The sequence below is a fragment of the Corythoichthys intestinalis genome, chromosome 10, assembly GCF_030265065.1.
Source record: "Corythoichthys intestinalis isolate RoL2023-P3 chromosome 10, ASM3026506v1, whole genome shotgun sequence".
Classification (NCBI taxonomy): domain Eukaryota; kingdom Metazoa; phylum Chordata; class Actinopteri; order Syngnathiformes; family Syngnathidae; genus Corythoichthys; species Corythoichthys intestinalis.
The window spans coordinates 55,622,583-55,638,166 of record NC_080404.1 but is presented as its reverse complement, the minus strand read 5'-3'; the positions used below and the strand labels follow the sequence as shown (position 1 = coordinate 55,638,166).

Below are 15,584 nucleotides of genomic sequence, written 5' to 3'. Positions count from 1 at the left end.
ATATTGCACGCCCCACTTTTTAGTTTTTTATTTGTTAAAAAAGTTTAAATTATCCAATAAATTTTGTTCCACTTCACGATTGTGTCCCGCTTGTTGTTGATTCTTGAAAAAAAAAAAAATTTTTTAAATATCTTTATGTTTGAAGCCTGAAATGTGGCGAAAGGTTGCAAGGTTCAAGGGGGCCGAATACTTTTGCAAGGCACTGTAGATGGTGACCGCCGTCGTGGTTGCCTTAACTTCCCATTCATTCAGGCAGAACCGCTGGTAGTCGCCGTCATTACCCGATCGTCACGGGCATGTCATAACAACGCGAGAGCTAACAAAACCATTGTAACGCCCGCTCCGTAGCGTTTTCTTCACAGCCCAAAACGAAACTAGTAGTGGTAACGAAGCAACATGCTAAAACAATGGACAGTTTGCGCACCACGCCAGCGGCGTGCAGCGATTGATTTTCAACGCACCCAGGAAAACTAAAGTCGGACTTAGAAGTGACGAAAGCAGCCAGATCTGTTCGAATGGGACAGAGCTTGTGTGAAGCGGTACAGACATCGTGAGTTATTAACCCTGAAAAATAACACACTACAATGGTGGAAAGGGCGGCATATTGTTTCCACGAAACGCAGTCTACTTAGACATGATCATGTGGATCAGTTGATCTTCCTTAAGAAAAATCTGCCCTTCAAAAAAGATGTAGGCAGTCATGAGGAATAAAAAAATGTGGAAGCACAGGCATATTAATGACTTTATTGTGTATAAGGTGAAAGCAATGATTATAGACCTGTCCGTCTAAAATGCCATGTTTTTACTCCCCCAGTTATACCAGTGGTAAAGCATAATTTATTATTTATTTATGATAACTAGAGCTGGGAATCTTTGGGCACCTAACGATTCGATTACGATTACGATTCAGAGGCTCCGATTCGATTATAAAACGATTATTGATGCACCCCCCTCCTTTTTTTCCCTCTTTTTTTTTTTTTTTTTTTTTTTAATGTTTTGTACATTAGTTCCAAAATTGTTCAAAAATACTCTCAGGCTAAACCACACTACTATTTCAGTATCAAGTTAACATATAGCAGTAAACAAATATACAAAAATAACATTAAATAAAAAACTCCAGTCCCCATTCTGTATCAGCAGCTTTAAACTACATTCAATTAATTTAATGTTGTGAATCAACCGTTAAATTTGTTAAAATTGCTCTCGTTATTCCATAATTTCCCTTTTGTCTACTTTCGACATGTGAAAGTTTTAAAACTATTTTAAAGATTTAGGAGTATTTTAGATAAAAAGTTAATTAGGTTTGCTTGGAAGGTTCGCTACAACAGCCTTGCAGGGAAGTGTACTGCTTTAAGATGGCGGCCGTTTACAACGCCCGCATCTAGCTTTTTGTAGATGTGCTGCTAACACTACCAAATCTATGTTGCATCTAGTCCTATATAAATGATATCCACCGTAACATTACATGGATGTACAGTACTTTGAAGCAGCTTTTCGGCAGCAGTCAGGTATGTTGTTGTGTTTTTTTATCTCGTTGCATGAGTTGAGCTAGAGCCGTGAGTTGAGCATTGGCATTACCCGAGGGGCCGGGTAATGGGAAGCATGATGTTTAGCTACTCTCGCTCCGTTCCGTCCCGAAGACCGCGCGGCGCGCTGAGTGTTGTGTACTTCCGCTTTACTTCGCATATTTTAATAATCGGAATTTGGATGTTTGTGAATCGTTCTCGAATCTTCCACGGCCGAATCGCGAATAATCTAAGAATCGGAAATTTTGCACACCTCTAATGATAACACTAGCAGGTTTAATTTTTTTTTTTTCTAGAGCTGCTGCATATAACTAATTTTTTTTTTGCTTGTAAGATGTTCACGTTGAAAGTTTGCACTTAAATTACTTACCTATTGTGTTCAAAACACCAGGAAATACATTAAATTAAATTACTGCACTTTATTGTTGTCTGTCACTGGAGTTTTATTTTATTATCAATCCCATCCAAAAAAATGACGGTTATATCGTAAGCTTTATTTTTTTTTTCCATTAAAAACATAACATTGGTATGAATTTTTTTTGTTTACTTTTTAATCTTTTTTTTTTAATATGTTTAAAATACTGTACGAACACACACAACAAATGTTTACTATCGTATCGTTTTCACTCTGTATCGAACCGTATCGTTCTTAAACTGTATCGAATCGTATCGAATCGCTCGGCCTTAAGAATGTATCGTTTTTTTAATCGAATCGTAACCTGTGTATCTAGATACATATCGAATCGGCTTCATGCCAGAGATTCCCAACCCTAGTTTCCGGCACAGACTAAAAAGTTAACATACACTTAAGAGCCGTGCGCGTTCCGGCTGAGTTTGCCGAGCCACGAGCAGCCGAGCACGAGAGCACGTCTACGCAACGGGCCATCGAGACTCAACAACATTCATCCACCACAGAACAATTCCTGTGTTATGAGCAGTGTTGGGAGTAACGCCGTTATAAATAACACCGTTACGTAACGGCGTTATTTTTTCAGTAACGGGGTAATCTAACTAATTACTTTTTCCGCCGTTACCGTTACTGACAGTCAAAAGCAGTGCGTTACTTACTCTGAATAAATTGAAGAAACTACCAGCCGTGTCGAGTCGACTCTCTGCTCTGTTGATTTGTCATCCAAGACTTGGGGTGCGTTCAGGTTCGAGAATAGCGCACGTACTTCTGACTCCAAGCTGTTTGTCCCTGCTCATTCAATTAGACAATGCTTTCCAAAGTTTGGTAACGTTTCTCTGTTTGCTACACCTGATGCTAGCCTCGTTCCCATCTCCCACTGTCAGCCAGCAATCATTCTGCTTCCATCTTGAGGACGGCTGACGCTTTGAAGGTGAGGTGAAATGTCGGGAAACGAGCCTACCTAAATGCAGCCCCTCGAGAGATGCGATGGAAGTGATTGTGACTGGCTGAGGGGTAGAGTCATGTGTCATAGTAAGCCAATCAGAGCCGGTGATTTCACAAGCAAACCGGAACAGCGCGTGCGGCAAACACACACACGCAAAACAGATGCACAGGGTCGGGATGGCAGAGCATTCAGAAGAAAAATTGTCCTTTAAGAGGTGGAGATATACACACTATTTCAAGTTTGTCGAAATTAAAGGGAAGAACCTGCATGTAATGAGTAATTTATGTCCCGGTGCAAAGCTTTTGTCGACATCTGTGGTAAGCAATTCAAATCTGCTGAAGCACCTAACAAGTTAACTACCTGTCTGTTTTTCTCTATTCCACTGACTCGAATACTGCTCAGAAAATTTCAAATTCTTTGACATACAACAAGTTCTTTTTAAAGTAACGGAAATAGTTACTTTCCCTGGTAACTAGTTACTTTTGCCATAGAGTAATTCAGTTACTAACTCAGTTACTTTTTGGAAGAAGTAGTGAGTAATGTAACTAATTACTTTTTTAAAGTAACGTGCCCAACACTGGTTGTGAGTGAAAGTCATGGCATTAGCCTCTATGATTAACTAAATATGAATTATCAAACTTTGTTAGCTATTTGTATGCTACGTTCACTTACATCCTGTGTAACTCCTGGGGGCTAAGCCCACCCCCCCAGTTCTTAAAACCTAGTGACGCCCCTGGTTAAAGAGGCATTTCTCGTCATCTGCGCTTTGCCAAATTGTTATCTATAGTCAGTGTTGTTAATAACGGCGTTACAATATAACGGCGTTACTAACGGCGTTATTTTTTTTAGTAGTGAGTAATCTAATTAAGTAATTTTCTCATCTTGGCAACGCCGTTACCGTTACTGAGGCGGGAAAGGCGTGCGTTACTAAGCTGGTTGAATAAAAAAAGTCAGAGAGACGGACTCACGGAGACGAGAGAGCAGAGCAGGAGTGGGGAAGACGCCGTTGCAAACGCGATGCTAGGTGGCTCCAATAATACCTGACTGTGGCCCTAAAAACTACGCCCACGATACGGTAAATATCACATATTATAGAACTAGATGCATATGTTAGACACGGCTGCATTGGCAACATGTTTAAGGACTACATGCGTTCGTAAACAGCCGCCATCTTAAAGCAGTAGACCTCTCAGGAAGGCTCTGTTGTAGAGATCCTTCCTAGCGAACCAATTTATTTATTTATTTATTTTTAAATCTAAAATGGTCCTAAATCGGCAAAATCTTGACTTAAATCTATCTTTAAAAGATGAAACAGTTTTAAAACTTACAGATGACAGAAGGGAACTAATGCAATAGCGGGAGCAATTTTAACAACTTTAACGGTTGATTCACAACTTTAAATGACTTCCACACATAATTCAATTCAATTCAATTCAATTCAATTCAATTTTATTTGTATAGCCCACAATCACAACAGAGGTCTCAAAGGGCTTTACAGAGGCAATATGATACACAATTAGAAATGAAGCAACAAAGATGAATAGATACAGTTCAAGTCCTGGGTATCCCCTAGCATAGCAAAGGTTACTATCTAGTTATCGCAATACCCTTGTGTCTAGTTAAGTGGAGGGTAAAGAATTGGGCTAGGGCCAATTGTCCCAAAAACCCTTTAAATTTCACATTGTGTGACCTTTTTTTTTTTTTTTTTTTTGAGAGAAAAAAACAAAACATGAAAATTATCACTAGTTACTTTGCCAAGTAACTAATTACTCTTTAATTCAGGTAACTGAGTTACTAACGCAATTACTTTTTGGGAGAAGTAATTTGTAACTGTTATTAATTACTTTTTAAAAAGTAAAATTAACAACACTGTCTATAGTTGTATCGTCTCAATATATGATTTGAATTCCAATAATAATGCTATTTAAGGTTTCAGTTTCGGTGTCATATACGCTTTAAAGATAGAATAAAAACCTCATAAGAGTATACATGGCACTAGTCATACATTTTGCATCTGCTAACAATCAAATTGTAATGTATGGAATTTGCGAAACAAGTGAGTATAGATTCAACTCACCTGACATTTTTGGGAATTGATGTTTGCTTGCTGGGCGTTATGTTGATCCAAGCGCGTTGTTTGTTCACTTTGTTAGCGGCTAAACTAGGTTATGCTAACCTAAGCAGGTCTCGAAGTTTCCACGTACAACCAAGCGACTTGAAGCAGAAGCGAGATTGAACGGATTCTTGGCGTGTCCGCAGATTTTTTACACTTTTCAGTAGATTATTTTACGCAATAGGGCCAAAGAGAGATGAAAAGTGGATTGTTTTCTTAGCACTACCAATTCAAAGCAGGCAATCGACTTCCAAAGTACAATGAACAATCGGACGCGACGGCGAGTATTGATGACATCATGAACGTAAAATAAAACCAAAAAAAATACACATAATAACACAAAATAATAATGATACGCAGTACAAAGTTACCGGGGATTTAAAAAAAAAAAAAAAATTAAACTAAGGGCGTAGGTTTGTTCCCAATCGGTCTTTGTCAGGTGACGTAACGCTTGCAAAAGCCGCAGTGCATTGTGGGGTCGAATCGCCGTTTTGAGTGCTCACTTATTGTAAACAACTGAGCAGTGAGAGCTAGTGTTGGTTTTGATAGTGAAAAGTACTTTTTTTTTTTTTTTTTTTACTAATTACATTCAAACAATTTTGTGGAGATAAACACTGAATAGGAAATACAATGTTTGCTAACAAAACGAGAAGTTTGACAGTTTTACTTTTTTAGAAATATAGTTTTTACTAAAATTCTCAAAACACAGCAGCAGCACAATGGTAAACAGAAAATAGCTATACAAGGAACTACTGTATAAACCGTGCATATGAAGTAAAATAACAGTAGTTGTAGAATAACGTGTTGAAGTAAATTTGTCCCACTTCACATGATAAGTCCTGCATTGAGAGAAATGCACATCTTTGCTTGGCAATGTCAACACTGAAACAATATAATGTACAATATACATGAATTTGCATGTCATTATGACCGTTCCTTCACCTGTTTTAATCATGTGATGTTTAAGATGATATTCAACGTACAATTCAAGATCAACAATGTTCAAGTAAGAGCTGTATCATGTTTCTGAGAGGAGCAACGAGAGTGACGACTGTGTTGTCGCAGTCCTGCGGTCAAAATGCGGAGATCCTGCACCGAGCCATTCGTTAAATGTCCGTGAGCTTCGAGGGATTTATAGTTTTTTAAATGTAAGCGCTGATACCGTAAACGAGGGAGTTTTTTTTATATCCAGCGATGAAGTTGGAGGCAGTAATGTGGCGTCGGAGGATGAAGCTACTCCTGTTCTGGCTTGTTTACATCCGTGGTACATTCAAAATGGCGCATGGGGGCGTGTCCGCTTGCTTGGGCACGTGACTGACAAAGACTGATATTGGTAGGGACGATATAACAGCAGAACCTGCATGTACACTATTTGTTGTGGACAGGACACTAATAAGACCAAACAGATTGGGTGGACGGGTGTCAGGGCTACAGTTTTCAAGAATATGTACCTAATTGATTGATAAGCTGAATGATCAATGCAAAAATAAATCTGTGTTGAGTTGACGTATTCTCGCAGTCAGACATCCGGGAATTAATGACGTCACCAGCCACAACAAAGCGTCGCCATAGTGAAATGGGGGCAAAACACGAGTCACAAGCAGTTGTTCTATCGTGCATTGTAGTACAAACACGTTGAACTTTTGTCTTATTTGCAGTCTTTTTTTCCGTCGGAATGACTAAAAGTTGCCGTGTTGCGGGTTGTCACACAAGGAAGAGTTCGGAGCCGCATTTGAAGTTCTTCATTCTTCCTCGTGAGAAGAAAATGACAAGCAATTGGCCGAAAGCAATACATCGAGGAACAGTAAAAGAAGGCGGTTCCGTGGACCAGGCATATTTACGTTTGCAGCCGACATTTTATTACTGGTGAGTAAACTTTAATCGATTTTTTTTGCCCCAATTAGCTGCTGGATTCAATAGACTAGGCAGTGGTTATTATTACTGGAACCGACAATTTGCAAAGCGTTATTTTTCTTTTGCCGTGAACTGCTCTGTTCGGTCAATCGGTATATTATTGGCCTGGTGGGAATTGATTATTTTGCCGTGACGTATTCACGGCTAAATAACGCCTGGAGACGAATTACCGGTTACGGCAGAAATAATCACTCCGTATATACTACCAGTTTTCTTAGTTCCACACAGTACATATTCCACGTAACTGAAAAAGGTCAACTTACTGGGTGACTTTATGAGGTAGTTGTAGATGTTTCCGAACTCCACTGGAGGCAATTCCTTTGGATTGTTCATCCAGCTATCAGCTGCGACTTTGTATGGGCAGATTTGCAGGCCAATACACGCTAATTTTAAGTTGTATCGCCTCCTCACATCTGTCGGCAGTGACTCGTGATAATAATAAGTCATGTTTAAGACGTTTTTATGAAAAAAAGACAAAACACAGCTGAAATATATCAATTTCAGACGTTTGTCTACGGATGTTTACCTGTGCGTGCCCCCTCTCAAAATGGCGACGTTGCTATGCGAGATGATGTCATCGTGACATCACGCCGACTTTTTCCATATAAACTTTCATGTGTATTAGTTCAGGTGATACAACGTTCGATACAAATATTTGTTTTAAAAACTACTAAAGAAGCATTTTGAGAACTTCCAGAACAAATGTCTGGATTTTATTAGCAAATTTAAATTGCAATTATAGAACATAAATTATTAGGGCTGTCAAAATTATTGCGTTAACGGGCGGTAATTAATTTTTAAAATGAATCGCGTTAAAATATTTGACGCAATTAACGCAAAAATGCACATCAGCAGGTCCCTCTCCAACTGTTTTGGTGCGAACATCTCCAAGGATGTGACTTCCGAAGCGAGGACATACAAGGCCTTAGAGTGGCAGACCGGCAGAAAGGAGATGGTGAGGAACAGACTTGTCCAAGTTGAGGAAGCTGACCGGAAAACGCAGCAATAGTCCAATATTCATTTGCATGCAATATTCTATGTTCAATACTTTCTCACCTACAACATTCAAGGCATTAACTTTTAAACTGCTGCTCATTCACATCGATTATTTCCACTGCCTGAACATATGACTATCTCATACGCATTTTATATTTGTTTATTTAGATTTTATACTCGCAAGTCACTTACTTGCAAGAAATGCACCACAATTTCATTGTATACAATAAAGGGTTATTCTATTCTATTGTATAAGAAGTTGCGATTGAATATACATTTTATTAATAAACTATTTATATATTATTATAGTTGATTCTATATGTTTTCCTCAGTATTAAGTTTCTGATGAAAATTGAGTTATTTATTATTTGTTGAAAACTTGCAGTGAATTTTAAATAAAGTTTGCTTTTGGGCAAAAACTTGTATATGTTCAATATAGCTATTGATCCTGAAAATATAGGTGATTATCTCTGCATTTGCATCTGCATATTTGTGCATCTAGTGTAAAATCTGAGACTTTTGTAGCCATTTTAAGTTGTGTTATACTTATATAAAAAAAAAATACACGGGATTTTATAAGGGAACGACTTTGAATTTTTTGATGCCGCTGCTCATGGAGACTCATATATGGCTAAGGTAGGTGCCCGTTTTGGTTTTAGGTCGGTAGCAGCTTTGGTTTTGAAAATGTTTGAATTTGAAGTTTTTGAAAATAGGCCCCCAAAGGATCTGCCCCGTTTTCCCGTGTCCTGTCAAGTATTATGAAGTCTATGGATGAATCAAAACACCTATGGCGGAAAACACAGACAAGACTGAAAAAGAAGTTTCTGCTCTTGCACCCCTCTGTAAAAGAAACTGCTGTATTTTAAGCCAAAACAACTGTTGCGTTTGATAGAACAATATGTCTTTATGCTGCAATAGCAGATTCATGGCGCATGAAGCCCCCAAACTGTTTTTAATTTTTCCGTTTTACCCTGAAAACCCCCGTTTACAGACGTCGCGCAACAGCTTTTGTTTAAATCTAGCCACAAAAAGAATGTAAATTATATTTATTATTCAAAATGTCTGTCATTTTTAGCTTAGAATCATTAATTGATGTCTAAGTTTTAGTTAAAAAAAAAAAAAACGACTTTAAAAAATTATTGACTCGCATATTTTAAACTTTTAAACGAATTACGTCACAATGAAAAATTTGGCGTCTGTAAAAAAGTCACGGATATGTACGTCATTACTATCGCTTAATTGTATATTTTTTGTTACTGTCGCATTTTCCCCGATATGTCAGATGATAAATAATTGATCCACACAAAAAAAAAAATTGAAAAATAACATTTAAAAGGATAACTATATGAAAAAGAAAATCTAAACCACTTCTTGTTGTCTGCGATTTCTGCACCGCGACCCTTGTTATATCACCATGTTTCACCCATAAAATTAAAAAAAAATCCGGCTGTGGCCATTCACAGCTGTGTCTTGACTCTCATGCTACATGGAGTTTTTGGATCGAAACAAGGTAAGTACGCGATAATATCTCGTTAAAATCGTGGCGTCTTTAATTCTGCTCTCGCGTGTTCTCGCCTCCAATTAGGGTTTTGCTGTTTGAAAAAAAAATTTTTTTTTAATGACTTCCTGTTCAAAATTTTTGTTCCCCCAGAAAATTGAGATTTTAAGCTTTCCAATGATGTATCACACATGCATTTCGGACAATTTTGAAAGTTGGCCAAATTGAGGGTCTCAGAGCAGAACTTCAAGTCACCTGAGTGTTTCCCGCCCTATCTTTCTGAAACAAACATGTCGTTTAGGAGCCTGGGAGGATGAGGACGGCCCAAATCTGGAGCCGGAAGGTGCTGGCCAGATGGCAGAACTACAAGTCTGTCAAGGCCGGCAACAAGTTGACCCAAAAGGTGCTGTCGCGCTGTTCGATCGAGAAGCAGAGCGTCGGGCTCATCATGACGGTCGTCAACCCCAACGCGGTCGAACGGGCAAGGAGAAACACAGTAACACACAGGGCCGACATCCAGGAGATGTTCCAGAGGACACGGGAGACCTGGAGACGGGCCGGGCGGTCCTCAAGCAGCCATCTCTCCCTATAGCCCACATGGCGTTCTTCGGAATGTCGCTGTGGGACTCCCTGATGTGCAGGAAGCACAAGAGCACCTGCCGGAGTTCCTGGAGGTCCCTCTTCGTGCGAATTTCTCCAAGCATGTGACTTCAGAAGCGAGGACGAATAAGGCCTTGAAGTGGCCGATCATTGTATAACTGTATAATGATAATAAAGGGCTATTCTATTCTATAATAAGTTGTGATTGTATGTAAAATTTATTAAGAATCTATTTACATATTTATAGTTGATTCTGCATGTTTTCATCAAGTGTTACATTTCTGATGGTAAACTAAGTGATTTATTAGCTTTTGAAAACTTGCGGTAAAAAAAAAAAAAAAAAAGCTGCTATTTAAGTCGAAAACTTAGATTATATGTTAAATATTGCTATTGATCCTTAAAATATAGGTTATTATCTATGCATTTGGGGATTTTTGTGCATGTCGTGTGAAATCTGAGAACTTTATAGCCATTTTAAGTTTTGTTATACTTATATAAAAAAATAATCATGATTTTATAAGGGAACGACTTTGAATTTTTTGATGCCGCTGCTCATGGAGACTCATATATGGCTAAGGTGGGTGCCTGTTTTGGTTTTAGGTCAGTAGCAGCTTTGGTTTTGAAAATATTTGAAGTTTTTTAAAATAGGCCCCCTACGGCTCGGCCCCGTTTCCCGTGTCATGTCAAGTATTATGAAGTCTATGGCCCAGATAAGGGGCACGTTATGCACATTCTATTTTGTTTTTTTCAAAACCTTCAAAATACAAACAACATCAAAATTCATATTTCTTTATTGCATTTCTTCAATTTTATCAAAGCAATGAAACATAACATTAATATTTTAATGATTAAACTTGAGGCAGTATCGGACAACAACAAGTAGTCACGTGTTGAGTCATTCTTTATAGTATTACATTTTGGGCACATATGTAACAGAAATGGCTGTTAATCAAATTAGGACACATTTACCCTTTCACACATATGTTCACACACCATTGGTGCTGCTGCCAACCAATTGGAGGCAAATTAGGGTTCAGTGCCACTTCGATAGTGGGCAGTCATAGCCAGGAACTGAACCGCTGACCCTTGGGTCCCAGGACAACTTGAGCTACCAACTGTGCCACAGCCGCCCCCTAGGCACAAACACACACGGTTCCGGTCACGAGCAAGGTTACACAGAAAACGCGGACTGGATTTTTAGTGATGTGGGCGTTCTCTGTATGAACAAGTGGAATGGATTGGATAACGACGCACTGAAGGGACTCTCTCCCTTACTCCATCAATTGACGGGAAACGGACAGATTTAAGTTAATGATGACAGGTTATATGATGACTGATTTAAACTAATATTCTTGCAATTTCATAGTGAATATGTCAGCATTTTTTTGTATATGGCGGGAAACACAGACGAGACTGAAAAAGCAGTTTCTGCTCTTGCACTCCTCTTTAAGAAACTGCTGTATTTTAAGCCAAAAGAACTGTTGTGTTTGACAGAACAATATGTCGAGATGCTGCCATAGCAGATTCATTACGGATTAAGCCTCCAAACTATTTTTAATTTGTCCCTTTAACCCTGGAAACCCCCGTTTACAGACGTTGCGCAACCGCTTTTGATTCAACCCAGCCATTAAATGAAGGTAAGTAATTAAATTTATGTCTGCCATTTTTATCTTAGAATCATTAATTGATGTCTAATATTTCGTTTGAAAAACAAAACAAAAAAATCGACTAAAAAATGATTCACTTGCATATTTTTGAACTTTTAATAAAATTATGTCACAATGAAAAAAATGGCGTCTGTAAAAAAGTCACGTATGTCTACCTCATAACTATCGATTAAACGTATTTTTTTTATTACTGTCGCATTTTCCCCAATATGTTAGATGATGAATAATCAATACAAACAAAGAAAAATTGAAACAAAAACGTTTAAAAGGGTAACTTTATGAAAAAGAACATCTCGACCACCCCTTGATGTCTGCGATTTCTTGTTATATTACCATGTTTCACCCCTAAAATCCCCCAAAAATCCGGATGTGGCCATTCACATCTGTCTTGACACTCGATGATACATGTTACATGGAGTTTTTGGATCGACATAAGGTCAGTACGCGATAATATCTCGTTAAAATCATGGCGTCTTTAATTCTGCTCTCGCGTGCTCTCACCTCCAGATAGGGTTTTGCTGTTTAAAAAACATAAATAATAAAAAAAAAACGCCCTCCTGTCCAAAATTTTTCTTCCCCCAGAAAATTGAGATTTTAAGCTTTCCAATTATGTATCCAATTATGTATCACACATGCATATAGGACAATTTTGAAATTTGATCAAAATGGGGGTCTTAGAATGTTTTCCGCCATTATATATATATATATATATATATATATATATATATATATATACATACATACATACATATATATAACTAGCTATAGCAATAGCTATTTCGGGCTAAAAATTGCTATTGATACTGAAAATATAGGTGATTATCTCTGCATTTGGTGAATTTTGTTTATCAAATTTTACAATTTCACAGCCATTTTAAGTTTTGTTATACTTATATACAAATAATTCATTGGGATTTCATTTGGGAACGACTTAAAATTTTTTGATGCTGCTGCTCATGGAGATTCATATTATCCTAAGGGAGGTGCCTGTTTTGGTTTTAGGTTGTGTCAGGCCAAGACGAAGAGGCGGACTCAGTTGCGGAGGTTCAGGCAAAAAACTTTATTTTGAAAACAGAGGTTCTTCCGCTGACATGCGGGGATGAGAAAAAATACAAACAAAAAGCTCTCCAATGGAGGAATAAGTCAGGGCAACCACAGTTCAAACAAAAACGCACTCCAAAAGGGAGGAAAGGCAAAAACTAAAAAACACTCCTAATGGATGAAAAAGTCAAGATGGCTAAGATCAAAAAAGGCTCAAACACAAAGCGCTCCAAGTGGAGGATAATATTCAGTATCACTATGACAGGCTATGGCGAGAGGCTGACGTGACTGACCTTGGTAGAAAGACACTTCTGCACTAGACAAGGGAAACTAAGGCAATATATATACAGGGGGTAATGGGGAACAGGTGGAAACAATAGGTGATTAGGTGACCAGAGGAAGGGCAAGTACGCAGACACAAGGAGGGTGAAGCTTTCAAAATAAAACAGGAAATGACATGACATGACAGGTTGCTCGCGGCTTTGGTTTTGAAAATATTTGAATTTTGAGTGTTTGAACACAGGCCCCCTACGGATCGGCCCCGCTCCCCGTCAAATGATAGTGAAGTCTTTGCACTGGTTATGACACGTTCAAAAATATATTTTGGAAAAAAGTTCATGGCATCATCTTTTGGTGATTCAGGAATAAAAATATCAACAATATGGCATGTTTGAACTGTTAATTTAGTTTGTAACTACTCATAGAAAAATCAACCCCTAATTTCACACACATAAAAAATATGCTCGGGATCTTAAGGTTTAAGGCGCACTTGTGACTCAATCTTTGGCCGCACCTGAGCAGGCAGAAGGTTTTTCTCCAGTGTGGGTTCTTTTGTGGTGTTGTAAGCGTTGCTTTGTAGTGTGAGCTAGACCACAAACTGAGCAGGCAGAAGGTTTTTCTCCAGTGTGGGTTCTTATGTGGTGTTGCAAGCGTTGCTTTGTAGTGTAAGCTAGACCACAAACTGAGCAGGCAAAAGGTTTTTCTCCGGTGTGGGTTCTTATGTGATATTGCAAGCCTCGCTTTACAGTGAAACCTCGACCACAAATTGAGCAGGCAAAAGGTTTTTCACCAGTGTGGGTTCTTGTGTGTGTTTTTAAGTCGCTTTTTTTACTAAATCTTTGACCACAAACTGAGCAAACAAAAGGTTTTTCACCAGTGTGGGTCCTTGAGTGTGATATATAGTGGCTCTTGAAGTCGAAAGTTTTGCCACAAAATGCGCACATAAAACGTTTTTCGCCAGTGTGGGTTCTTGTGTGTTTGATTAAGGCGCTCTCGTGACTGAATGTTTGGCCACAAACTGAGCATTGAAAAGGTTTTTCTACGGTGTGGGTTCTTGTGTGTTTGATGAAGGCGCTCTCGTGACTGAATGTTTGGCCACAAACTGAGCATTGAAAAGGTTTTTCTACGGTGTGGGTTTTCATGTGCTTTTTTATGTTTCGCTGATGAACGAAACCTCGACCACAAATTGAGCAGGCAAAATGTTTTTCTCCGGTGTGGGTTTTTAAGTGGTTTTGTAAGTTTCGCTTTTCAGCGAAACCTCGACCACAAATTGAGCAGGCATAAGGTTTTTCTCCGGTGTGTATTTTTACGTGCCTTTTTAAGTTATGCTTATCAACATAACCTCGACCACAAATTGAGCAGGCAAAATGTTTTTCACCAGTGTGTGTTTTTATGTGGTTTTGTAAGTTTTTGTTTTGAGTGAAACCTTGACCACAAATCGAGCAGACAAATGGTTTTTCTCCAGTGTGGCACCTCATATGTATACGACAATTATAGCTCCTAGCAAAGGTTTTCCCGCAGTGAGAGCATTTGTAGGGTTTGTCGTCACGGTGGGATTTCTTATGACCGTCATCGTTGTAAGACGAGTGTGACGTGACGCTATTTCTATCAGGTGGAGCGATGACAATGTCTGCTTCTGTTGAGCTGCTGTTCTCGCTCAGATCTTCATTCTTCAAGGGCTCAACAGTCCACCTGTTGATACCATCCTCCTGTTGACATGGCTCTGGATTCTCCTCTTTGATTTGGTGGGGCTCAACATCCTCTTCAACGCCAGGAGACTCCAGCTCCTGCCGCTCAGGACCAAGATATTTGCTGAAACCTGCAAGACGCAAGAAGACATATTTTACGGACTGTCTATCCAGCGATTAGGCCATGAGGCTAGACTGGCTGAGAGAGCGTGTACGTATTAGATGATTTCTGAGCTGTCATTCCCATTAAAACGATGCGCTGATTGCCGTGTAGTCATCGTGCATCGACACTTGAGCCGGGCAGTTTACCGAAAATTTACCGTTAGCGAGATGGTTCGCGATGACGGACGTAATTTTGACCGAGTGGGTAAATTTGGGATTTTAATGAAATGAAAAAACGAAGTCTTTTTATCCCGCTTTGACTGTGTTGTTCGGCTATGTTCATTCCCCTTTAAGAAAGCAGTCAGTGTGCTTACGTGTGTTGTCACATGGCTATCAGTAAATCAAACAAACAGAAGCCCAGTACGTTAACGCTACAAGTAGACGTGATGGAGTCGGATAATAGTGAAACGGCTACAGATAGCCAGGCCACAGGCATTTCAAGTATAACATTAGTTGACGTTCACAATGTGGTGCTATCACCACCTATGACAGCGGCTCTAACCTTGTCGAAACGGCTCAACTCAATGAGTGTATTTGGTATCTCTGTGTGTTTGTGTGTGTGTGATAGTGTCTCTGATACCTTTAATGATGATAAAGCACTCGGCATAAAGCATAATCCAACAGTGTAGCCTATAATATGACCGTTTATTGGCCACAGCTATTTTTCTGTATGTGCTTGCTTTATTCTATGTCATTACTGCCATCATAAAATCTTAAATGTTTCATTGGCATAGGAGCAGTATAG

General features: G+C 38.9%; 2 protein-coding genes across 4 annotated transcripts in view; both read right to left on the bottom strand.

Moving 5' to 3' along the window:
- The window catches only part of LOC130923203 (oocyte zinc finger protein XlCOF6-like), a 28,509-nt gene extending 23,172 nt beyond the window's left edge, over positions 1-5,337 (bottom strand). For both annotated transcript variants that reach the window (XM_057848726.1, XM_057848725.1), the window contains exon 1: positions 4,959-5,337. In XM_057848726.1, the coding sequence (XP_057704709.1) occupies positions 4,959-4,965 (7 nt within the window). In that variant the 5' untranslated portion in view covers positions 4,966-5,337. The remainder of the gene's footprint in view (positions 1-4,958) is intronic.
- Positions 5,338-12,746: 7,409 nt separating this feature from the next.
- The window catches only part of LOC130922850 (oocyte zinc finger protein XlCOF6-like), a 61,350-nt gene continuing 58,512 nt past the window's right edge, over positions 12,747-15,584 (bottom strand). For both annotated transcript variants that reach the window (XM_057848037.1, XM_057848038.1), the window contains one exon: positions 12,747-14,808. In XM_057848037.1, coding sequence (XP_057704020.1) covers positions 13,487-14,808 — 1,322 coding nt within the window. In that variant the 3' untranslated portion in view covers positions 12,747-13,486. The remainder of the gene's footprint in view (positions 14,809-15,584) is intronic.